Source organism: Dryobates pubescens, chromosome 3 (assembly GCF_014839835.1).
Source record: "Dryobates pubescens isolate bDryPub1 chromosome 3, bDryPub1.pri, whole genome shotgun sequence".
Taxonomy (NCBI): domain Eukaryota; kingdom Metazoa; phylum Chordata; class Aves; order Piciformes; family Picidae; genus Dryobates; species Dryobates pubescens.
The window spans coordinates 14,445,470-14,469,916 of NC_071614.1; the positions used below are offsets into that span (position 1 = coordinate 14,445,470).

Sequence of the window (24,447 nt, forward strand, 5' to 3'; positions counted from 1 at the left end):
GCCCCCTTGGGCAGCCTGTTGCAGTCTCTCATCACCTCTGTACTGCAGAGCTCCTTGCTAAGCCCCAGCCTAAACTGGATGATCCTTGCATTGCTGCTGCCTCAAACTGCTCAGCAAAGCCTCTCAGCTTGAAACCAGTTGTGAACACCAGAGCAGGAGCAGCTCCTCCTGCATCCCTGCTTACTTCTGTGGAGCTTGTGCTGGAGGCTCTGAGCTTTCCTCTGGAGGATGCTCTGGCTGAAACAGCATCTTCATTTGTTATGACCTCTGCTGCTGCTCACCTAGAGGTCAAGCAGTTTGTAACCCAAGGGCCCCCAGGGCAGCAGCAGTGGCTCAAGCAGCCCTGCAGAGGTGGGGCTGGCTGCAGGGACCTGGGAAGGGAGGAACCAGCTGTGAAGGAGCTTCCTGCTGCCCCTCCTGAGTGCCTTCTGACAGTGTTTGTTGTGAAAAGCTGTTCCAAGCTCATCCCCTTTGATAACCTCCTGTAGCTCTGCTGCCTCTGCTTGGGTCCAGCTCCACTCACTCCTTGAGACAACAAAGGAGGAAGCTGGGAAGTACTTGGTGCAGGGGAGTGTTCAGCTGGGCCAGCCTCTGGTGGTGCTGGGTGCTGTGACTGGAGCAGGGCAGGGAAAAGAGAACTGCAGTTCTCTACCTTCAGTGCCTGTCACTTCTGCCTCAGTTTGAACTGAAGGCTCAACACATTGGTTTGATCTTTGGGGTCCCCTCTGCCCCTTCTTGCATAGGTAAGGGGGGAAAGGAAGGACCAGAGTCAAGCACTCTGCAGCTTTGTGAGTCACAGAACTGTTTGGGTTGGAAGAGGCCTCCAAGATCATTGAGTCCAACCAGCAACCCAACCCCCCTGTGGCCACACATGTCCTGAACCCCCCAGGGATGGGAACTCCACCTCCTCCCTGGGCAGCCTGTGCCATTGCCTGGGCAAGGTGGTGTGGCCTCTGTAGTGGTGTTGGCTTTTCCCCACTGAGTGCCTGCTGTCAGAGTTGTAGAGTTTGGAAGGGACCTCTGGAGATTGAGTCCAACCCTTGCCAGGGCAGGGCAGCCAGGGCAGGGCACCCAGAACACAGCCAGGGGGGCTGGGAAGCCTCCAGAGGAGACTCCACAGCTTCTCTGGGCAGCCTGCTCCAGGCTCCAGCAGCCTCACACCAAGGAAGCTTCTCCTCATGCTGAGGTGGAACCTCCTGGGTCTCAGCTTGTACCCCTGGCTCCTTGTCCTATCTCAGAGCACCCCAAATAGAGCCTGGCCCCTTCTTGCCCCCCACCCCTCTGATATGTACAGGCATTGATCAGATCCCCTCTCAGCCTTCTCTGAGCAGCCCCAGGGCTCTCAGCCTTCCTTCCCAGCAGATGTGTTCCAGTCCCCTCATTAGCCCTGTAGCCTCCTTTGGACTCTCTCCAGCAGCTCCTGCTTCTCCAAGCAGCTGGAGGACACCCTGTGCCTGGAAGGGAGCAGCAGTGCCAGAGGGGCTGGGGGTGTTGGCAGCCTGTGGGGACTGAGCAGCTCCTGCTCTGTGGCTTGCATAGCTGCTCTTAAGCTTTGTGCTGGCAGTGAAGCTGAACACACTCAAGCAAGAGCAAATTGATAGCCAGAGTCCTGTTTTGTGGGCCCTGGTCTGGTCTGGTGAGCTCTGAGAGGTGCAGCATCTCTGGAGATGTTTCTCCAAGGCACATTACTCTCCTGTCATGCTGCCAGGCAGCTTGGCTGCCAGCAAATGAGCTCTGAGTCATGGCATCATTGCTGCATGCTTTATTACCTCAACAAACTCTTGATGTCAAAGAAATCAGCTCCCTGCAAAATGAAGTGGCAGATTGAATTGTACCTGGAAGAGCTCAGGGAGAGCTGTGGTGGTCTTCAGCTGCTGGCAAGGGCTGCTGCTAATGAGAGTTGATTAAACATCCTGGTTGCGTGGCACTGACTGAACTGAACCGCTGCTGGGTCACAGATCTCGAGTGTCCCCAGGGACAGGGCCTCAGCCACCCCCCAGGGCAGCCTGTGCCAGTGCCTCCCCAGCCTCTCTGTGCAGAACTCCCTCCTGGTGTCCAACCTAACCCTGCCCTGCTCCAGTTCCAAACCCTTGGCTCTCATCCTGTCCCCACAACCCCTTCTGAGCTGTCCCTCCCCAGCCTGCCTGGAGGTTTCCTTCAGATCCTGAAATGTTCTCTAAGGTCTCCCTGGAGCCTTCTCTTCTGCAGGCTGAACACCCCCAACTCTCTCAGCCTCTCCCCATAGCAGAGGTTCTTTCTTCACCTTTCTGGCCTCCTCTGGACCTTCTCCAGCAGCTCTATGTCTCTCTTGAGTTGGGGATCCCATACCTGGACACAGCCCTGCAGGTGAGGTCTGAGCAGAGGGGCAGGATCCCCTCTCTCCAGCTCTGGCAATGGGCCCTGGCAGCCCAGAAGGCTGCCCTTCTGGGCTGCCAGGGCCCATTGCTGGCTCCTGCCCAGCTTCTCCCCCCGGCAGCACCCCCAAGGCCTTCTCTGCAGGGCTGCTCTCAATCTCATCCCCCCCAGCCTGGATTGGTATCAGGGGTTGCCCTGACCCAGGTGCAGGACCTTGTAGCTTGCCTTGCTGAACCTCCTGAGGTTCTCCTCAGCCACTGCAGCCTGCCCTGCTCCCATCCTTCAGCCTTCCCAGCTGCCCCACTCAGCTTGCTGTCACCTGCAGGCTTGCTGAGGGTGCCTCCACCTGCTTCAATCAGTGTTTGGAGCTGCTTTGCCTTCCCTTAAAGGAAGGTGGCTGCAAATGGGAAGCACTGGCAGGTCAGCACTTCCAATCCAGTGTCTCAGTTACACCCAGGAGCAGGGCTGGAGTAGCCTGTGTGTTGTGCAGGTCAAATGCCTTGGCTGGGAGTCACAGCTGAGGTCCCAGGAGCTTGGAATAGCTGAGGAGGGAATCAGCTCCCACAGCCAGCACCCCCTGTTCAAAGCAGGATCCAGCTGGAGCAGCTTGCTTGGTGAAACCCAAGTCTGTCTTAATCCAGGGGTGATCCTGGGTGGCTCCAGCTGTCACAGGCATGCCAGCCAGTTCCCTTTGGTGTCTCATTTGTCTCTTACAGCTTCACATTGATCTGAGGTGACTTCATGCTGCAGCTTTGTGTCCTGAGCTGATTTGGACTTGCTGCAAAAGCTTTTCTTATTCTTTCACTTAGCCCCAGCCAAGAACTGCAGAGGAGACTAAGAGGCTGCTCTAGAAGAGAGCTCTCTGTGCAGTCCCTGTCCCCTTGTGAGGGTAGGAGAGGTCCTTCTGCTGGGAGTAGTAATCACCACCTCTTTCAGCAGCTGGGGCAGGAGGCAGGGGATGCTTTCCAGGCTGATCAGATGGGCAGGGGGGAAGGACAGGGATGCTTGGATGCTCTGCTCTTAGAGCTGTGTTCCAACCAAACCAATTCTGACTGTGCTAGGACCTGCTGGAGTGGATCTCCCCCCTGAAGACAGGCTGGAAGAATTGGTTGTTCAGCCTGGAGAACGGAGGGAGCTCCAGGGAGACCTTAGAGTTGCATTTCAATGCCTGGAGGGGACCTAGAGGAATGCTGGGGAGGGCCTGTGGTGACAGGACCAGGGGCAAGGGTTTGAAACTGGAGCAGGGCAGGGTTAGGTTGGACATCAGGAGGGAGTTCTGCACAGGGAGGCTGGGGAGGCACTGGCACAGGCTGCCCTGGGAGGTGCTTGAGGCTCTGTCCCTGGAGACATTCAAGCTCAGGCTTGCTGTAGCCCTGGGCAGCCTGCTCTGGCTGGAGCTGTCCCTGTTCATTGCAAGGGCTTTGTGCAGGATGACCTTTGGTGGTCCCTTCCAGCCCACCTGTGAGTCTGTAAGGCAGGTGTTGGCTCATGCAGCCCTCCCTCACCCTCTCGTGCTTGAGCAGAGCCAATGAAGAGCTCACTCCCTTGAGTGGTCTGCATTAGGTCTCCACCAGCTGCAGGCACTTCTGTTGCTCAGGCTCTGCCTTGGGAAGTTGTGTGTCAGGTCAGAGCTGGAGGGCAGCTGCTCAGAGTATTGCCTGTGCTCCCTGTGCCATGAGACCCTTGCCTGCTGCTTCAGAGCTGCATCCCCACAGCTGGGATTTCCTCCCCTTGTCTTCCTCAGGGCAGCCAGCAGGCAGTGTGACCCTCAGCACCTGCAGCCACCCAGGAGGGCTGTGGCAGGCTGGTTCTGGATCCTCTGCCCACTCCCCATGTCACAGCACACTTGGCAGGGCACTGGATCAGGTCCCTGAGCAGGCCTCTGTGGCTCTCCTTCCTTCCCTGTTTTTGGCAGTGAGAATTCTTGCAGTGCTCCTGCCCCTGTGCTGCTGTAGGGAAGGGACATGCAGGGGACCTGCAGGCAGCCACAGCCTCCCTGGGCAGCCTGTGCCAGGCTCTCCCCACCCTCACTGGCAAGAGTTTCTTCCTCATCTCCAGCCTCAGTCTGTCCTCCTCAAACCTCATCCCACAGTCATCTTCTCCCAGTTGCTGTAAAGGAGAAGCCAGTAAGACCTCTGTCAGCAGAGGAGGGCTCCTGGCAATGCCTCTGAGGGAGAGGCCTTCGTCTTTCTCCATGCTTTGCTGCCTGCTCTGTTCCTGCTGTGCTGCTCAGGGCATGTCTCATGGGAGCCAGCGTGTGGCTGCAGCTCTGCAGAGTCCAAGGCATGGAGGAGGAGCAAAGCCTTCCATGGACTCCAACTTGCAGGGCTTTTGCCACCTCATCTTTACCTCTGGGCCTGCTCAGGGCCAGGCTGGGTGAGGCCTGGAGCAGCCTGGGCTGGTGGAAGGGGTCCCTGCCCATGGCAGGGGCTTGGAGCTGGCTGAGCTGTGAGGTCCCTTCCACCCCAAGCCCTTCTGTGACTCCATGAGGGAACAACCTCAGCTGTGGGGAGGCTTAAGGGAGGTTTTGGGGGTAGCTCTTCATGGAGGACTGCTACCTGCATGAAGAGTTCACTTCATGTCCTCACTGAGGAGAGTGCTGGCTGCAATGCCATTGCAGTGGTGCTGGATTTGAGCCTGGCTCAGAGTTTCCTCTCCTTGTTGTGGGAATGAAGTCTTCTGGGCAGAGAATGGGGGGTGCTGAATTTCTTCAGATCCATGGCTGCTTAGAATGCTTTGGGTTGGAAGGGACCTTGAAGCTCATCCAGAGCCAGCCCCCTGCCATGGGCAGGGACACCTCCACCAGCCCAGGCTGCTCAGGGCCTCATCCAGCCTGGCCTGGAACACCTCCCTGGGCAACCTGTGCCGGAGTCTCCCCAGCCTCACTGGCAAGAATTTCTTCCTCCTCTCCAGTCTCAGTCTCCTTTCCTCAAGCTTCAGCCCCTCTCCCTCCATGGGTCTCTTCTTTCTTGCAGTCCCTGCTCTCCCCAAGGCATTAAGAGACCCTCACATTCTGTGCCTGAAGTGCTGAGTTCCTTAATCTCCATAGAGAGAGGAGAAAACACTGAGCAAGGCTTCAGGCTGCAGAAGTGTTCCACCTGGGTTTTGTAGGGGAGCAAGATGTGGAGTGCCAGAGCCATCCATGTAGGAGGCCAAGATCCTGTGGGAGAGCTTCACCTCCCTCCAGCTTCCTCCCCTGCCTGCATTTCACTTCTGCATTTCCTGCTGTGGCTTTGTGGCAAAGCCATTTGATACCCAAAGTATTTGAACAATGTGTAAAGGAGAAGATAGGGGAAAGGTTGTGGGTCCCCTCCTCCTCCCCAAGACATGCCTCTGCAATTGCTGCTGCTGGAGCCTCCTTCTCCCTGGGAACTGTTTGTGTGGATCAGGAGATAGGAGGGGAGCAGACTGCCAGCCCTGCCCTCGGGGCCGGGCTCCTTCCTCCCCCTGTGCTTGGTGTGTGTGCAGTGCCTGTTCCAAACCAGCTGCCTGGCTGGGGAGTGCCCAAGTGCAGCAGCCCTGACCCTGCTTTGGCAGAGCTGGAAACGTTCCAGGGGGTGCTGAGTGTTGGGAGAGAGGAGCAGCTCCCGCGGGTGAGCCTCTGCCTCTCCTGGGCCTGGCCGGGTCAGCAGCATCCTGCCTGGCTCCCACAGCTGCTTTGCCTCTCTGCTGCACCCCAGCTCCTGGCAGGCTCGAAGTTATCCAGACTTGAACTGCAGAGGTCTTCAAAAGGGTTCATCTGGGAAACAAAGCCTGGGAAGAGGAGGGTGGAAGCCCTGGGAGAGCTGGTCAGGACCTCTAAGCAAGGACTGCTTCAGATCCTTTACAAACACTTGAAAAGCAGAACCCCAAAGCTCCACTCTGGTCAGGCTCTCCTGGAAACCAGCCTCACTTGAGCCTAAGTCTTCTGGGGGTTTATGCCTCTGGAGGCCATCTGGTCCAACCCCCCTCACTCAGCAGAGCTGCTGAGGGCCTGGGGGGAGCAGAATCCACCCCAGCCAGAAACAGTGGAGCTGGCTGGCAGCAGGACCCCTCCTGCCCAGGGCACCCTGAGCAGGGGGCTGGAGCTGCCTCCTGCTCCCTTTGCCCTCTTGCTCTCAGAGCCCTCTCTTGGAACCTCCAGCTTCCCATTCTTGTCCAGCTGGGGTGTGTGGGTGCTGCTTGGGTTCTGCTGGCTCTTGTGCCCCTCTCCCCAGGGAGAAGCCTTTGTAATGCTGCTGGGAAGCCCTCTGTGAGGGGTGGGGGAATCCACACACTCAGGCTGCCCTCCTTTGGCCACCTGCCTTGGCACCTGCACCTGTGGAGACCTCTTAAATGGGACTTGCCCACAGCAAACCATAGTGACTGCTGGAGCACATGGTGGAAGCAAACCCTCCTATGGACTCCTTTGCTCTCCTTAACCAGGTCTTTTCCAACCTGGTTAATTCTATTCCTCTCCTTCTCTCCTTCCCCAGCCCCTTCCTCCCTTCCTCTCCTTCCCTTTCCTCCCTCCCCAGCCCCTTCCTCCCTTCTTCTCCTTGCCCTTCCTCCCTTCCTTCCCTTTCCTCCCTCCCCAGCCCCTTCCCCCCTTCCTCCCCTTCCCCTTCCTCCCTCCCCAGCCTCTCTCCACCTACTGGGCCCGTGTAAGAGGGATGTCATTTGTTCCCTCCCCGGGGTGGAGCTGATGTCTTTATTAGTGCTGATAGTTCCAGGCTTATGCAACTTGAAAACCTGTGCTTGGGAGTAAAGAGCTTTGTAGCTGGAGCAGGAAATGTGTTTGGGAGTAACCAGATTTGCAGCCTGAGCTGTCCCTGTGGCTGCTGCAGCAGGAGGGACTCTCCTCATGGAATCCCTGCCGTGGGGATGGCCCAGCTGGGGTGGGAGGAGCAGCTCTGTCCTGCTGCTGCCACATGCTGGCACTGCTGGACCTTGGTGCCTCTAGGACACTTCCATGGAAGCACAGATTCACAGCAGGGGTTGGGTTGGAAGGGACTTCAAAGCTCATCAGCCATGGGCAGGGACACCTCCCATCAGCCCAGGCTGCTCAGGGCCTCACCCAGCCTGGCCTGCAGCACCTCCAGGCAGGAGGCAGCCACAGCCTCCCTGGGCAGCCTGTGCCAGAGTCTCCCCAGCCTCACTGCCAAGAATTTCTTCCTCCTCTCCAGTCTCAGTCTCCCCTCTCCCAGCTCAAAGCCATTGTGCTCATCCTGTCACCCCCAGCCTTTGTCCAGAGTCCCTGCCCAGCTCTCCTGCAGCCCTTGCAGGCACTGGAGGGCAGCTCTGAGGTCTCCCTGGAGCCTTCTCTTCTCCAGGCTGAACACTCCAGCATTCCATGTCCCTTATGCTTGGGAGCCCCAGCACTGGGCAGAGTACTGCAGGTGGGCTCTCAGCAGAGCAGAGGGGCAGAATCCTCTCAGCTGCTCCCCCTGCTTTTGCAAAGGCTCTCTGCAGGGCTCCCTGCTTGGCAGAGAAGGTGGCAGTGGTGTTGGTTTGAGCAGCAATGGCAAGGTGGAGCACTGCCACCTCAGGCTCCTGGTCCCAGCCCTGTGCTTGGCATCAGGCAGCAGTTGTGGTGGTTTGTGTCAGTTCTCCTTGCTTGTGCTGGGTGCTGAGCAGGGTTATGGTGAAGTACCTGATGTGCAGCAAGACCTTTGCCTCCCCAATAACTTCTCTGTGTATCCCAAGTGTAGTTTTCCCTCTGAACAAGGCTGGTGGGGATTACTTGGCTGTGACTGCTGGCTAAGCTTAGCACACTGCTGCAGAACACTCTTTGGCTTTGGGCAGTCTGACTGGAGAGATTTGCTCTGCATAATGGCTGAAGTCATGATTGAAAAGAGATGTTAGCATATTTATCATCTCAGGCTAGTACCAGCCACAGAACTGGGGATCAAGACAGTCCCCTCAGTTCCATCTCCTTTCTCTGTAGCTCAGGCTGCACATTGCTCTCTGCCTCTTCAGAAGTCTCCTGTGGCTTTTGTGCTCCCTGCAGATAAAGGCACTGCAGTCATGAAAAGGGCCAGAGAGGAAGCTTGCTGCTGGCAGAATGGTTGCAGACCCCTCCCTTGTGCACAGCCTGCAGGCAGCCCTGCCAGCAGCAGAGGATGTTGCTCAGGGGTTGCAACAGAGCTGGGAGTGAGAAGCTAATTTGCCTGGACACCCGGTGTGTGAGGAGCAAGAGAGCCCCCAGGAAGAATGGCTCTGACAGCTCCAGGCCTGTCCCACACAGAGCAGGCCAGCAGGGTGAGGACACTGCCAGCTCCTCAGCCAGGCTGAGAAGTGTTTGAATGCTGGGAGAAGGAAACGATGGAAGAGTCACTGTGAGCTGGCAATGGCTGCTGGCAGCCCAGGAGGCAGCCAGGGGCTGGGCTGCTTCTGCCCTTCTGCCCTGGTGAGAGGCAGCCAGGGGCTGGGCTGCTTCTGCCCTTCTGCCCTGGTGAGAGGCAGCCAGGGGCTGGGCTGACTGTGCCCTTCTGCCCTGGTGAGAGGCAGCCAGGGGCTGGGCTGACTGTGCCCTTCTGCCCTGGTGAGAGGCAGCCAGGGGCTGGGCTGACTGTGCCCTTCTGCCCTGGTGAGAGGCAGCCAGGGGCTGGGCTGCTTCTGCCCTTCTGCCCTGGTGAGAGGCAGCCAGGGGCTGGGCTGCTTCTGCCCTTCTGCCCTGGTGAGAGGCAGCCAGGGGCTGGGCTGCTTCTGCCCTTCTGCCCTGGTGAGAGGCAGCCAGGGGCTGGGCTGACTGTGCCCTTCTGCCCTGGTGAGAGGCAGCCAGGGGCTGGGCTGACTGTGCCCTTCTGCCCTGGTGAGAGGCAGCCAGGGGCTGGGCTGACTGTGCCCTTCTGCCCTGGTGAGGCCCCAGCTGCAGCACTGCCTCCAGCTCTGCTGCCCCTGGCACAAGAAGGACCTGGAGCTGTTAGAGCAGGTCCAGAGGAGGCCATGGAGATGGTCAGAGGCCTGGAGAGCCTCCCCTGTGGGGACAGGCTAAGAGAGTTGTGGCTGTTGAGCCTGGAGAAGAGAAGGCTGCAGGGAGAGCTGGGAGCTGCCTGCCAGCAGCTGGAGGGGCTGAGGGGAGCTGCTGCCCTCTGCACCTTTTCCCTTGGTGGCTATCTGCCCCCTGCCGCTCTGCAGGCAGAGAGCTGCAGCTCCTTGCTGCCCAGGTCAGCATTTCTGTGCCAGCAGGGAAAGCTTCATGCTGCTCATTAGAATGGAACCATCAGTGTGGCTGTGCTCTGAGAACAAGCTGATTGCTGACTGGTTTTGTGTTGCCACAGGCAGTAGGAAAAGAACCAACCAAAAGCCGAGCAGCAGCTCGCGGTGCAGGGCTGGCAGGACTCAGGGGCTGCTCTCTCACCTTGCCTGAAGAGCAAAGCCCAGGCAATCATCAGGCATTCACTTCCTGACACAGGGGAAGGAGAGGATCCTGCCTGCACATCAGCCCTTTGCTCCCAGGCTGGACCCCAGCCCATGCCCAGCAGCTGGTGGCGGTGCCCTGTGCTGCTTGGTGTGTTGAAGCCTTTAGCATCACAGCAGCTCCTGGGGCTGGTGGCCTTCCTCTGCCCAGGGAGAGCCTCAAGTAGCAGAAGCTGTGATGGCAGCTGCAGAGTGTCCCTTTGCCAAGGTCACCATTCTGGTTGTGCTGTGGTTTCACAGAGCCACAGAGTGGCTCAGGCTGGAAGGGACCTCAGGGCTCCTCTGCTCCAAGCTCCCCACCATGCCCAGGGACACCTCTCAGCTACACTCAGCTGCTCAGGGCCTCATCCAGCCTGGCCTGCAGCACCCCCAGGCAGGAGGCAGCCACAGCCTCCCTGGGCAGCCTGTGCTCCCTCCTGCTGAAGAACTTCTTCCTCAGCTCCACTCTGACCCTGCTCTGCCTTAGCTCCAAACCATTCCCCCTTGGCCTGGCTCCAGACCCCCTCAGGAGAAGTCTCTCTGCAGCCTTCCTGCAGGCTCCCTTCAGGTGCTGGCAGCAGCTCTGAGGTGCCCCTGGAGCCTTCTCCTCTGCAGGCTGCACAGCCCCAGCTCCCTCAGCCTGTGCTCCCAGCAGAGCTGCTCCAGCCCTGGCAGCATCCTTGTGGCCTCCTCTGGGCTCTCTCCACAGCTCTGTGTCCTTCTGCTGCTGGGGATCCCAGAGCTGGAGGCAGGATTGGAGGTGAGGTCAGAGCAGAGCCCAGGGTCAGAATCCCCTCTGCTGCCCTGCTGCCCACACTGCTCTGGCTGCAGCCCAGCACACAGCTGCCTGAGGGCTGCAGGAGGCACTGCTGGCTCCTGGGGAGTGGTGTTTGGGATTCTGAGACCTGGGTTTTAAATATTTCTGTTTGAATAAAGACTTTGGTGAATGGCTACAGAATTTGTAAGTAGGCTTACAAAGCCTTTGTGCTTGCCTGGCATTTGCCCCAGCTGGCCAGCAGGCAGGTGTAATTAGTGAGGTTAATTAGTGAGGTTAATTACTGGTGGATCAGTGGGGGAAAGGGTGGTGGCTTTCACTGTGGTTGTTCCCTTTTCCCTTGCAGGTATTGCTTTGTTTTTGCTTTGGGATACCTCACAGTGTGCCAAATCACCAGAGTCTACATCTTTGACTATGGACAGTACTCTGCTGACTTCTCAGGGTAAGAGCCAAGCAGCTCCCTCAGGGGGCTCCTGCTTCTGGGGGGGGCTTCCAAGTCACCCTCTCAGACTTTGGGGTGAGGCTGAGTCTGTGCATGGGGAGGGGCCCCCACAAATCCATCACTCCCTCTGCTTCCTCCATGCAGCCTGAGAGCCTGGGGGCTCTTGTATCTGGTGGAGCCACAGCAGCCTGCCCTGGCAGCACCACAGCAGCACAGTTTGCTGCCTCCTGTTCCTGGCTGGGCCACACAAAAGGTTTGGGGTCTGGGATTTGTTTCTCTCCAGCTGTTCTTTTCTTCTGGTGTCCCTGCCTGCTGGCACAGCCTGGCAGCACCTTGAAAGCAGAAGAGCAGCATGGGATGGGATTTCCCTTTCAACTTCTTCCTTTTGGTTTGTTGTTAGATGTTCCAGAGGGAGAAAGCTAAGGGGAGAGGCACCCAGATGGTGGAGTGGTCACAGAGCCCTTGGAGATAGGAAGTGGTGCCTTGAAGTGTTCTTGTTTTGTGTAATGGGCTGAAGCCTGTATCTGACTGGAGCTGGAGAGGAGCAAGGTCTCTTCTGGCCTCACCAGTTCTGGGACTCTGAAAGAGAACTAAAAGGGCAAGGTCTAAGGAAACCCTGCTTGGTGATTCCTCTTGGTGCTGCAGACCCAGTAGCCAGAGCTCAGTTTGCTCCTGTGTTTCTTGATGCATCACAGAGTGCATTGGGTTGGAAGGGGCCCTCCAAGGGCATCTTGTCCAGCCCCCTGCAGGCAGCAGGGACATCTCCAACCAGATCAGGTTGCTCTGAGCTCCTCAAGTTTGGCCTTGAATGTCTCCAGGGATGGAGCCTCCAGCACCTCCCTGGGCAGCCTGTGCCAGGGTCTTCTCACCCTCACTGTGCAGAGCTTCCTCCTGGTGTCCAAGCTCCCCCTGCCCAGCTCCAGTTTGAGCCATTGGCCCTGCAGGTGTGGTGGAGTGCAGAGGAGCAGGGGGCTGTCAGTCTGCTCTGAGAAGGGCAGGCAGTAGGGGAGTGCTGTGAATGGCAGCAGGCTTTGTGCTCCAGCGTGGCCTGTGTGGGGCAGGGGAGCTGTGCTCTTAGCCTTGCTGCTGCTCCCCCATCACTGCCCACAGGCAGAGTCCTGAAACTCAGCTCCTGGGCTGGAGCCAAAGGGGTTTACAGAATCAGTAGGGCTGGAAAAGATCTCTGAGGTCAAGTCCAGCATCAACCCAGCTCCCCATGGCCACACACTTCTGAACACCTCCAGGGGTGGGGGCTCCACCACCTCCCTGGGCAACTTGTGGGGCTCCAGGGGAAGAAGTAAGCTCAAGAAGCTAACCAAAGTTGGCTAACCAGCTCTGGGACCTCCCAGCAAGTTCCAAAGGTGCTGGCATGGATTCCCAGGGTGGTTACTCCCATCAGAGTTGTGCATGCCTGCACCCAGCCATTCCTCCTGGCAGGCCATGCCCTCCTGAGGTGTCCCAGCCCAGAGGGTCTGCAGAAAGCCTGAAGGGATGTGTCAGTGTGCTGGCAGCAGAGGAAGCTGAGCAGGCCTCATGCTGGAGGTGCAGTTGACTGTCCTGGCTTCAGTACTAGCAGATCCCAGCTGCCTGAAAGCTTTCCTCCAGCTCCTGTGCCTTCCTGCCAGCACCTAAAGGGATGCTGAAATCCTGGTTCACAGCCCTGCTGTTCCAGGAAGGACTCTTCCTCTGGGTTGTTGCTCCTCGCCTCTGAAGATGGTGGGATAGCTGCTTGAGAAGGGAAAGGAAGCCAGGGTCTGCTGGGGTGGCAGTGAGGTCTGTCAGCCAGGATCAGGCCAGGGGCTGGCTGAGCTCCTCCTGGCCTCCAGCCTGTGCCCAGGCACCATCGGTGCTGCTTGGGGCTCACCTCCAGCAGGCACAGCCCTGCTGGTCAGAGGCAGCTGGGGATCTCTGCCAGCACCAGGCAGGTCTGCAGCTCAGGTGCTGGAGGGAGGTACCAGGGATTTCCCAGCCTGTTCCTCCTTGCTGCCCCTTGGAAGCCACTCAGGGCTTGAGCCCAGGGGTTTGGGCACTGAGGGTGTGGTAGAAAACCACCAAGTGATTGCATTTGGAGGACTGCAGCTGTTGTGAGATGAATGTAGCCTGAGTTGTGTTGCTCCAGAATGACTCTGAACTGCCTCTGCTCCACATGGGACAGAAATTCCTGAGCTGGCTTCTGAGTGATTCCTCCTCCTTATTTCTTCTCTTCCTTTCCTTTGTCCCAGCCCAATGATGATCATTACCCAGAAGATCACCAGTCTGGCATTTGAGATTCATGATGGTAAGATGTGCTCTCCACTGCCTTCAGTGTTCCCTGTGGAAGCAGCTTAAGGAGAGAGAGGCAAGAGTCAGTGAGGCTGCTCCAGCCCAGCTGGTGTGTGGGGGCAAAACGTGGGCTTGGGGCTCAGCTGATGCTCCTGAGGCTTGCTGATGGAAGTACCAAGAAATCAGAGTCACAGAAGGGGTTGGAAGGGACCTCAAAGCTCATCCAATGCCAGCCCCCTGCCATGGGCAGGGACACCTCCCACCAGCCCAGGCTGCTCAGGGCCTCATCCAGCCTGGCCTGGAACACCTCCAGGCAGGAGGCAGCCACAGCCTCCCTGGGCAGCCTGTGCCCACCCTTACTGCCAAGAATTTCTTCCTCCTCTCCAGTCTCAATCTCTTCTCTCCCAGCTCAAAGCCCTTGCCCCTCCTCCTGTCACCCTCATCCCTTGTCACAAGTCCCTCCCCAGCTCTCCTGGAGCCCTTCAGGTACTGGAAGGCTGCTCTGAGGTTTCCCTGGAGCCTTCTCTTCTCCAGGCTGCACAACCCCAGCTCTCCCAGCCTGGCCCCATAAGGGAGGTTCTTCAGCCCTCTGCTCATGTTCAGACGTTGCTCAGATGCTAAGGGAAGCTCAGAGAGTGCCTGCTTAGTGCAGCAGGACAGGGCCTCTTCTGCAGCCCCTCACCAGGACCACTCCCAGCTGTTGCTTCTTGCTGGGCTGTTGATCCTGAGTTAGCTTTGTAATGCCCAGCCTCAGAGCAGTGCTGCTGAGAGGTTGGTAGCAAAGGCAGCTTCAGCTGCTCAGCACCCCTGGTTGTGAGGTGCTGGCCCTCTTGGCCTCCTTTGTGCCACACAAACTGGCCCTTGTGAGAGCTTTGGGCTTCATGTTACTGCCATGGCTACCCCCAGTGCTGCTGCCCCCTCAGTGGGGCCAGGGAGATCATGCAGTTAGGTTTCTGCCCTTCCCCCATCAGAGAAGGGGGCCCTGGCTGTGGCAATGAGGAGTCCTGGTGCTGGCCTCTGGTGGGCAGGGTAGCTACACTGCTAGGCCCTTTCACAGTGAAAGGAAGAGGCTTGAAGTGTAAGGTTTGAAAGTGGATCTCAAAAGGGTTTGGGTTGGAATGCCCCTGAAGCTCATCCAGGCCAAACACTAGCTCTGCCAAGGCTGGGGCTAACCCCTGGCCCTCAGCACCACCTCTCTGTGTGGAACTGAGGATAGAAAAGTTTGTCAGTAGCAAGATCTGTTTGATCCCACTGCAGCAGAAGTCATGGAGTCACAGAATGGGTTGGGTTGGAAGGGACCTTAAAAGCCATCTAGTTCCACCCCTGCCAGGGGCAGGGACACCTTCCCCCAGCCCAGGCTGCTCAAAGCCTCATCCAAAACAGAATGTGGTGACAGAACACCTCTGAAGTGACTTGGGGACATCAGAAATGGCCTTGCAGCTTGAGGCCTGCTCTGCTGAGTAAGGAAAGCACTGCCTGCTGTGGGAGGGGTTCACTTCTCTTGATTTTTCCTTTTTCCTGTCCCCTCCCCTAGGAATGTGTCGGAAAAATGAAGATTTGACTCCCTCTCAGAGGTGCTTGGCTGTAAGGTAGGCTTTGGGATGGCTCTGAGGCTAAGTCTTGGGGGTGCAGAGAGGTTCTGGTGCCTCATTAGTGCTCTGTGGAGTTGGGAGAGTTGTCACTGAAGACAGGGAATTAAACTCCTGTGAAGCAGATCCCTGCTTTTCCTAGCTGTAGCTGACTTCAGAGCTTTCTTCTCCCACACAGCATCCCTAGAAGCAGGGTTTATGCTCATTAAGGAGAGCAGTCCAAGTTCTAAGCAGCCCAGGCTAGTGAATCAAGCAGGCTTGGGACCATGGAGTGCACACAGGAAGGTGCCAGGTGAATTCACCTGGCCTTTGCTGCTGCCTTTACTCAGGAGACATGGGAACAGCAGCTTGTGCTGCCCAAGCCAGTCCTGACCCCCAGGCGTAATCCCCATGTCCTTCCTGGGAGTTCTGCCACTTAGCACAAACCTTTGGGGCCTGCTTCACTTCTTGAGGGGGACAAGAAAACACAAATGGCTGAACAAGCACTCAGGGCAACACTCTTCTTCCCCTTCCCCAGCTTGACCTCAGTCAAAAACCAGGACTGGGAAGGAGAGAGTCCCCAGGAAGAGGCCAGGCTCTGCTCAGTGCTGTCCTGAGACAGGACAAGGAGCAAGGGACACAGACTGGGACCCAGGAGGTTCCACCTCAGCATGAGCAGAAACTTCCTTGGTGTGAGGCTGCTGAGCCCTGGAGCAGGCTGCCCAGAGAGGCTGTGGAGCCTCCTGCTCTGGAGGCTTTCAGGCCCCATCTGGATGTGTTCCTGGTGCCCTGCCCTGGCTGCCCCTGCTCCATGGCAGGGGCATTGGGTTCAATCTTCAGAAGCCCCTTCCAGCCCCTACCATTCTGTGACCAGAGTTCAGGAGATCTGTCTGAAAATCACACAGTCACAGAATGGGTTGGGTTGGAAGGGACCTCACAGCTCAGCCAGCTCCAGCCCCCTGCCACGGGCAGGGACCCCTCCCACCAGCCCAGGCTGCTCAAGGCCTGACCCAGCCTGGCTTTGAGCCCCGCCAGGGAGGGGGCAGCCGTAACTTCTCTGGGCAGCCTGTGCCACCCTCACTGTCAGGCATTTCTTCCTCCTCTCCAGTCTCAGTCTCCCCTCTCCCAGCTCAAAGCCGTTGCTGCTGGTGCTGCCACTCCCAGCCCTTGTCAGGAGTCCCTCCCCAGCTCTGCTGGAGCCCCCCAGGCGCCGTGGGGCTCGGCAGGGGCCGGAGGGAGCTGCCCCGCGGGGCGGTGAGCCGCGAGCTGGAGGTGGAGCGTGGCTGCCGCGGGGGTTCCGTCTCACTGGTTGCTTGTGTTTGACTTGCAGACGCATGCCAAGCCCTCTGGAGCATTTAAGTTACACCTGTAATTTCATGGGTATCCTGGCAGGCCCGTTATGCTCTTACAAAGACTATATTACTTTCATTGAAGGCAGATCATACCAGCTGCTGCAGCCGGCAGCCAACGGGAAGGAGGACACAAAGCACCACCAAACGGAGCCCTCCCCCCACGTAAGCTCTGCCCCTGACCCCCTGCCCCTGCTCCCCTCGCTCTGCTGTGTGGGCAGCTTGCTCTGCACCCTTCGCTCGCAGGGCTCGGCCTGGAGGCTGTGCCCGGGACCTGGCAGCTCCCTCCCAGGCTGAACCTGCCCTGCCCGGGGCTGCGCCAGGCCTGGGTGGGCAGAGTCCAACGGGACAAGGCTTAACAAGTCTGAGTGCTGGGTTCTACACCTCAGCCACAACAACCCCAGGAAGCACTACAGGCCTGGAGAGCAGGCAGAGAGGGACCTGGGGGTACTGGTTGACAGCAGCTGAACATGAGCCTGCAATGTGCCCGGGGGGCCAAGAAGGCCAAGGGCATCCTGGCCTGCATCAGGAACAGTGTGGCCAGCAGGAGCAGGGAGGTCATTCTGCCCTGTGCTCAGCACTGCTGAGGCCACACCTTGAGTCCTGTGTCCAGTTCTGGGCTCCTCTGCTGGAAGGTGTCCAGAGAAGGGCAACAAAGCTGGGGAGGGGTCTGGAGCACAGCCCTGTGAGGAGAGGCTGAGGGAGCTGGGGTTGCTTAGCCTGGAGAAGAGGAAGCTCAGGGGAGACCTTCTTGCTCTCTCCAACTCCCTGAAGGGAGGTTGTAGCCAGGTGGGGGTTGGTCTCTTCTCCCAGGCACCCAGCACCAGAACAAGAGGACACAGTCTCAGGCTGTGCCAGGGGAGGTTTAGGCTGGAGGTGAGGAAGAAATACTTCCCAGCAAGAGAGACTGGCCATTGGGATGTGCTGCCCAGGGAGGTGGTGGAGTCCCCATCCCTGGAGGTGTTTCAGAAGAGCCTGGATGTGGCATTTGGTGCCATGGTCTAGTTGGGTGACCAGTTGGACTGGATGCTCTTTGAGGTCTCTTCCAGCCTGGTTTGTTCTGTGATTCTGTGACATGTAGAGGATGCTCTGTGGGGGAGTGGTGATGGGACAAGGAGCAGCAGCTTTAAACTGAACCAGTGCAGATTTACATTAGGTATTAGGGAGAAATTCTTCACTGTGAGGGTGGTGAGACACTGGCACAGGTTGTCCAGAGGAGCTGTGGATGTCCCCTCCCTGGAAGTGTTTGGTGCTAGGTTGTCTGGGGCTCTGATCTGGTGTGAGATATCCCTGCCCGTGGCAGGGGGGTTGGAACTGGCTGAGCCTTGAGGTCCCTTCCAGCCCTGACAGTTGTATGGTTCTGTGATCAACCTGCCCTTGCTGAAGGTGTCCCTGCTCACTGCAGGGTTGGACAAGATGACCTCCAAGGGAGCACCTGCAGCATGCCACATATCACCACAAATGAGCTCAGGCTTTGCCCCTGCTTCACCTGCAGCCATTGTGCTGCCCTTCTCCTGGGTGATCCTCTGTCTTACAGCAGCTCAGCTGCCTTCACCAGCTTGACTCTGAAGTGAAAGAGAAAAGGACTTGCAGAACTTGATGGACTGGAAGGCCTCTTCCAACCAAAAGGGCTCTGTGGCTCCAGGGGGTGCTGCCCAGAGGGCTCTGTGGCTCCAGCAGGTGCTCCTATTATTGAAGGGGTTTTAGAGGCTCTCTGTATAGTTTGGGGTTGCTGTGTCTGCCACAACTTCAAGCCCAGGCTGTTCCCTGAGCCCCCATGCCCTGTTAGTAGCTGGTTTAGAGGAGCAGTGTGTGCTCCTGGCTCACATTTACCCCTGTCCAGGGAAGGAAGGCTCTGACTTGCTTTGTTTTGAGCTGCCTGACACAACCTGAAGCTCACCAAGTCTCCCATCTGCAACTTTTCAGATAGCTGTGGCACAGAAGCTCTTAGTCTGTGGCCTGTCCTTGCTCTTCCACATGACCATTACCCAAGCTCTGCCTGTGGAGTACAACATTGATGAGCACTTCAGAGCTACAGCTTCATGGCCTGTGAGGTTTTTCTACCTGTACCTGTCTCTCATGGCTGCCAGACCCAAGTATTACTTTGCATGGACTTTAGGTAAGTGCCTCCATCAAAGCCAGGCTGGGGGTGCTGCAGGCTGGGGGTGCTGTCCAGAGGGGCAGTGCCCTCTGGAAGCCTCCAAGTCAGCACTGCTCTGAGGTGTGCTGAGGTGTTTGCAGAGCATGAGTGGTGTCTCGCTTCTTGAGAAACCAAACCTGCCAGCAAGGTCAGCACAGTGCTGTCAACAAGAGCCACAGGATGGGCTGGGTTGGAAGGGACCTCCAAGAGCATCCAGTTCCAACCCCCTGCCATGGGCAGGGACACCTCCCACCAGCCCAGGCTGCTCAAGGCCTCATCCAGCCTGGCCTGGAACACCTCCAGGGAGGGGGCAGCCACAGCCTCCCTGGGCAGCCTGTGCCAGGCTCTCCCTGGATTTGCAGCAGCAGCTTCAGAATTTGATGCACTTCAGTTTGAGTCCTCATTTCCCAAAGAGTGCTGAGGCACTGGCACAGGCTGCCCAGGGAGGTGGTTGAGGCCCCAGCCCTGGAGACATTGAAGGTCAGCCTGGATGTGGCCCTGGGCAGCCTGCTGCAGTTGGAGGGATCCCTTCCAGCCCAGTGCAATCTGTGGAGGTTCTGATGCCCAGCAGGCATCAGCCATGGTCTCTGATTTCAGCCATGGGATGCATGGTGCAGCTTAAGGAGCAGTTTTGGTGTTGTTTGCTGCTCCATGTGGAGTTTTTTTCCCTGAAGTGCTGGGTTTATGGAAGCTGCCCCCTTGGAAGTGGCTCCCAAAGCAGAGGTCATCAGCTTCCTCCTCCTCTCCAGGTCTATGTGTTTGCCACAACTCTTTCGGGGAACAAAGGCCTGCAGAGGGCTGGAGTGTGGCAGGGCAGTGACTCACTCCCAGCTGCTGGCTCCCTTCCTGTCACTGAATGGAGGCCTTTCAGCTGGGCTTGGGGAATGGCAACTCTGGGGCTTGGAGGGGAGAGAAAGGATGTGGAATATTGTGCTCTTGTGCACCAGTAGCAGCAGCTGTGGAGAGCAGGAGACAGCTGGCAAAGGAATAATCTTCATGGGATGCTTTTTCCCTGGAATGCCTCAGATGAGGCTCTTCTTGCACACTTGCTGGCAGGGCAGAGCCAGCATCCCTTTGGTGAAGCACTGAAGGAGATAAATGACAGCAACTCTGCTTTTAGTTTGCTGAAAGCTTTATTTGACTTCTGTCCTTCTCTGCCTCATCTAAAGCTCAGATGGTGTGAGGGGAACGTGAGACCCCTCAGCAGCTTGTCTGGGTGTGGTGCTTCTCTGCTGTGCATTGCCAAGGAAAGAAAGAGCTGTTCATGAGTGCCCTCCGCTGAATGGTCACCAGTGCTGATGAACAGAATGAGAACTTGCTCTGCTTGCTGGGACTGCACATTAGGGAGAAATTCTTGCCAGTGAGGCTGGGGAGACACTGGCACAGGCTGCCCAGGGAGGCTGCCTCCTCCCTGGAGGTGTTCAAGGCCAGGCTGGATGAGGCCTTGAGCAGCCTGGGCTGGTGGAGGTGTCCCTGCCCATGGCAGGGGGCTGGAGCTGGAGGATCTCGAAGGTCCCTTCCAACCCAAGCCATTCTATGAACCTGTGAGCTGTTCTCTGTCAGCTTGCTCCAGTGAGGCCTGAGTAGGTGTCGGGGAAGGGAGGAGCTCTGTGGTGTGAGGCGAGCTGTTCGGACTGGGCGCCGCCGCGCCCCGTGGGTGCCTGGCTGTTGTGCCAGGTCCCATAGTCACCCTCAGTGATTAAAGACCAGTGTGCAGCCTTCAAAACCTGCCACAACCCGTGAGGAGGCTGCAGTGCGAGTGCAGCGTGCGGTGCGGCTGCCAGCTCCCGCCTGTGCTTTGTCTCCCTGCAGCAGACGCAATTAACAACGCCGCAGGGTTTGGCTTCAGAGGCTACGAGCCGAGCGGGGCCGCGCGCTGGGACCTGGTCTCCAACCTGCGCATCCAGCAGATCGAGGTTGGTTGGCACTGCTGCAAGGCTTGCTGCTTCTCACTGCAGGGCTTGCTGCTCATTCTGCCTGGGGGATGTGGGGCAGGCTGGGGATGTGCTCTGCCTGGACCGCAGCAAGGCCTTTGACACCATCCCCCACAGCAAGCTCCTGGCCAAGCTGGCAGCCCCTGGCCTGGATCAGAGCACACTGCACTGGGTTAGGAACTGGCTGGAGGCTGAGCCTGGGCTCAGAGTGGTGGTGAATGGTGCCACAGCCAGCTGGCAGCCAGGCACCAGTGGTGTGCCCCAGGGATCAGTGCTGGGCCCTGTGCTCTTTAACATCTTCATTGATGATCTGGATGAGGGCATCGAGTCCATCAGCAGTAAGTTTGCAGATGACACCAAGCTGGGGGCAGGAGTTGATCTGCTGGAGGGTAGAGAGGCTCTGCAGAGGGACCTCGACAGGCTGGGCAGATGGGCAGAGGCTAAGAGCAGGAGATTGAACACATCCAAGTGCCAGGTTCTGCACATTGGCCACAGCAACCCCATGCAGTGCTACAGTCTGGGGTCAGAGTGGCTGAGAGCAGCCAGGTAGAGAGGGACCTGGGGGTGCTGGTTGATGGTAGGCTGAACATGAGCCTGCAGTGTGCCCAGGCAGCCAAAAGGGCCTGCATCAGGAACAGTGTGGCCAGCAGGAGCAGGGAGGTCATTCTGCCCCTGTACACTGCACTGGTTAGGCCACACCTGGAGTCTTGTGTCCAGTTCTGGGCTCCTCAGTTTGGGAAGGAGGTTGACTTGCTGGAAGGTGTCCAGAGAAGGGCAACAAAGTTGGGGAGGGGTCTGGAGCACAGCCCTGTGAGGAGAGGCTGAGGGAGCTGGGGTTGCTTAGCCTGGAGAATAGGAAGCTCAGGGGAGACCCTCTTGCTTTCTACAACTCCCTGAAGGGAGGCTGTAGCCAGCTGGGGGTTGGTCTCTTCTCCCAGGCACCCAGCACCAGAACAAGAGGACACAGTCTCAGGCTGCACCAGGGGAGGTTTAGGCTGGAGGTTAGGAAGAAGTTCTACAGAGAGAGAGTGATTGCCCATTGGAATGTGCTGCCCAGGGAGGTGGTGGAGTCCCCATCATTGGAGGTGTTCAGGAGGAGACTTGATGGGGTGCTTGGTGCCGTGGGTTAGTTGTTTGGGTGGTGTTGGATTGGTTGGTGGGTTGGACACGATGATCCCAAAGGTGTCTTCCAACCTGGTTTGTTCTATTCTATTCTGTTCCTCAAGACTCCCTCCTAAATCAGAGAATGCTCACACCCTTGGAAAAGGAGAGGGGAAATAGAGCCTGGGTGATCATCTTCTGCTTGCCAGCTGACATCCAGAGTGCTCTGTGGCTCGGAGCAGCTGAGCGATGCTTTGTGGTTAGGAGCTGAGTGTTTACCAATAACTACCTGGACTTAAATACCTTCCTGAAGTCATCTCTCAAAAGCTGTGGGGGTTCAGTACATTCCATGTCTGAATGTTGAGCTCTTCTCTTCTCTGTTGAGCTAATTAGTTTGTGGTGGATGTTTGGTGGTGTTTTTGTTTCCTCCACAGCTTTCCACAAGCTTCAAGATGTTCCTTGACAACTGGAATATCCAAACAGCTCTTTGGCTTAAAAGGTATGGCTGTCCCCAGGAGAGCTGCTCCTGCACTGCAGGTTTCTTAGATCACTGTTTCTTTGAAGGGAATTTGACAGTGAAAGCTCAGCCCCACAGACCATCAGTTGTTAGCAGCAGCATGGGACATGCTCCTTCTGATACTTGAGGTAGAGCCTCTGGCTCTTCATGCTGGTGACACCACAGGGGCAGTGGTTTCAACTGGAGCGGAGCAGAATTAGGTTGGACATCAGGAGGAAGCTCTGCACAAGGAGGGTGAGGCTGTTCAGAGATGTGGTGGAGGCTGCATCCCTGGAGCCATTCAAGGTCAGGCTTGATGGGGCTCTGAGCTACCTGACATAGTTGGGGATGTCCCTGCTGAGTGCGGGGGGGTTGGACAAGACCTGGGAGAGTCCCTTCCAACCTGATGCATTCTGTGAACTTAGGGCTTCACAGAATCACCAAGGTTGGAAGAGACCTCAAAGATCACTGAGTCCAACCTGTCACCACAGAGCTCATGACTAAACCATGGCACCAAGTGCCACATCCAATCCCCCCTTGAACACCTCCAGGGATGGGGACTCCACCACCTCCCTGGGCAGTACATTCCAATAGCCAACAGCTCTCTCAGTGATGAACTTTCCCCTCACCTCCATCCTAAACCTGTCCTGACACAGCTTGAGACTGTGTCCTCTTGCTCTGGTGCTGGTTGCTTGAGAGAAGGGACCAACTCCCTCCTGGCTACAACCTCCCTTCAGGTAGTTGTAGAGAGCAGGGAGGTCTCCCCTGAGCTTCTCTCTTAGTGGGCTGAATCCCCATCCCTGGAGGTGTTCCAAAGAGGCAGAGGTGTGGTGCTGAGGCCCCAGCCTTGGCAGACTTAGAGGATGGTTGGAACAGGTCCTAAAGGTCTTCTCCAGCCCATTCTCTGTTTTCTTGCAGTTGTGTTGCAAGTCAAAGGTTGTTCAGTGGCTAGGTGCATGGCCCATGCCTGCTGCTACAGCAGCTCTGTTCTCAGCCTCTGGCCAGCTGCAGCAGAGGATGACCTGCTGCATCCCTTTGAAGATCCACCTGCCACACCTCACTTGCCTCCCTTCTGTACAAGTCCCCCAACTCTTGGCCACTTGCCTCACCAGCCATCAGCACTTCTTCTCCTCTGTACTCTAAACTGGACCTTCAGAGGCCCCTGAAAAACCACCTCCTTGTGGGACCACAGTGAGGGCATCTCTAGACCATATGGAAGTTCAGTAAACATTTGCTGTGGATCACAAAGTGCAGCAGTTCCCAGGAGCTGTTGATCCAAGCATGCAGCTTGGAGCAGACAGCCAGTGGTGGATCTCAGCAGCATCCTGCCTGGGGAAGCTGTTGTGGTTCTCCTCCCCCTGCTCATCCTTTTTTTCCCCTCAGAAGACATAAACCAGCTCATTCCATTGTCTTTGGTGGTGTTCGCAGCACCTCTGTGGTTCTGCTGGCACCTCTCCAACCTTCCAGGCTCCTTGCAGTGGGTGTGGGACTCGGCTCAGACCTCCAAGGCTTTTCCCTGGCTTGTTAGAGGCAGAGCTGAGTGACTTGAGTGGGTTCCTGACCTTGGTTCCCCTCAGGTATCACTTTCTGTCTCTGCAGCAGCCATGCCCTGTTGATTCATGCTCAGCTGATGCTCAGTGTTTCATGCTGTTGATTCATAGTCATGCTCAGCCTCAGGCTTTCAGCAGGGCTACAGGAATGGTTTGCATCTTCCACTTCCCTTGGATGTTCTGTGTCTTGGACTTCATAGAACTGTTGAGGTTGGAAGAGGCCTCTGAGACCATCACCTCCAACCACTGGCCCAGAGCTCACAATCATCTCCTTAGTGGAGTCCCCATCCCTGGAGGTGTTCAGGAAATGTGCAGGTGTGGCACTTTGGGACATGATTGAATGTCCATGGTGGTGTTAGGTCAGTGATTGGACTCGGTGATCTTAGAATCCCAGCATGGCTCAGGCTGAAAGGGAGCTCGGAGCTCCTCTGCTCCAAGCTCCCCACCATGCCCAGGGACACCTCTCAGCTACACTCAGCTGCTCAGGGCCTCATCCAGCCTGGCCTGCAGCACCCCCAGGCAGGAGGCAGCCACAGCCTCCCTGGGCAGCCTGTGCCAGAGGCTCAGCTCCCTGGGACTGAAGAACTTCTTCCTCAGCTCCAGTCTGACCCTGCTCTGCCTCAGCTCCAAACCATTCCCCCTTGGCCTGGCTCCAGACCCCCTCAGGGGAAGTCTCTCTGCAGCCTTCCTGCAGGCTCCCTTCAGGTGCTGGCAGCAGCTCTGAGGTGCCCCCAGAGCCTTCTCCCAGCTGCACAGCCCCAGCTCCCTCAGCCTATCTGTCTTAGAGAGCTTTTGCAACCCAAAGCATTCTGTGGCTCTGTCCTGGATTTCAGGACATCATTCGAGTCTGGCAGGATCCTTTTGGATTCTAGTGCTCTGTCTGCTAAGCAAACAATGCCTCCCTCACCTCCCACCCCAAGACAGGAAGGGAAGACAAGGTGGAGGAACATACTTCTGAGCCTGCTTCCTGAGCTGGTGGTGAAAGTAGAGCAGCAGAGCAAAGGCAGGGGGCTGCTGGACAGCTGCTGCACCTCCCCGCTCCTGCAGCAGATGGTGGCCCAGCTGACCTGCCCCAGCTGGAGTGAAATGGATTTCTTCAGTGGTGCCCACAGCTCC

At 57.4% G+C, this 24,447-nt stretch overlaps 1 protein-coding gene across 1 annotated transcript in view; it reads left to right on the forward strand.

Annotated features, from left to right (window-relative positions):
• Positions 1-24,447, forward strand: part of MBOAT2 (membrane bound O-acyltransferase domain containing 2) — a 54,881-nt gene that overhangs the window by 22,229 nt on the left and 8,205 nt on the right. Inside the window, exons 4-10 of the mRNA XM_054179693.1 lie at positions 10,836-10,931; positions 13,154-13,209; positions 14,728-14,782; positions 16,092-16,275; positions 18,037-18,229; positions 20,063-20,166; positions 21,720-21,784. Of these exons, the coding sequence (XP_054035668.1) occupies positions 10,836-10,931; positions 13,154-13,209; positions 14,728-14,782; positions 16,092-16,275; positions 18,037-18,229; positions 20,063-20,166; positions 21,720-21,784 (753 nt within the window). The remainder of the gene's footprint in view (positions 1-10,835; positions 10,932-13,153; positions 13,210-14,727; positions 14,783-16,091; positions 16,276-18,036; positions 18,230-20,062; positions 20,167-21,719; positions 21,785-24,447) is intronic.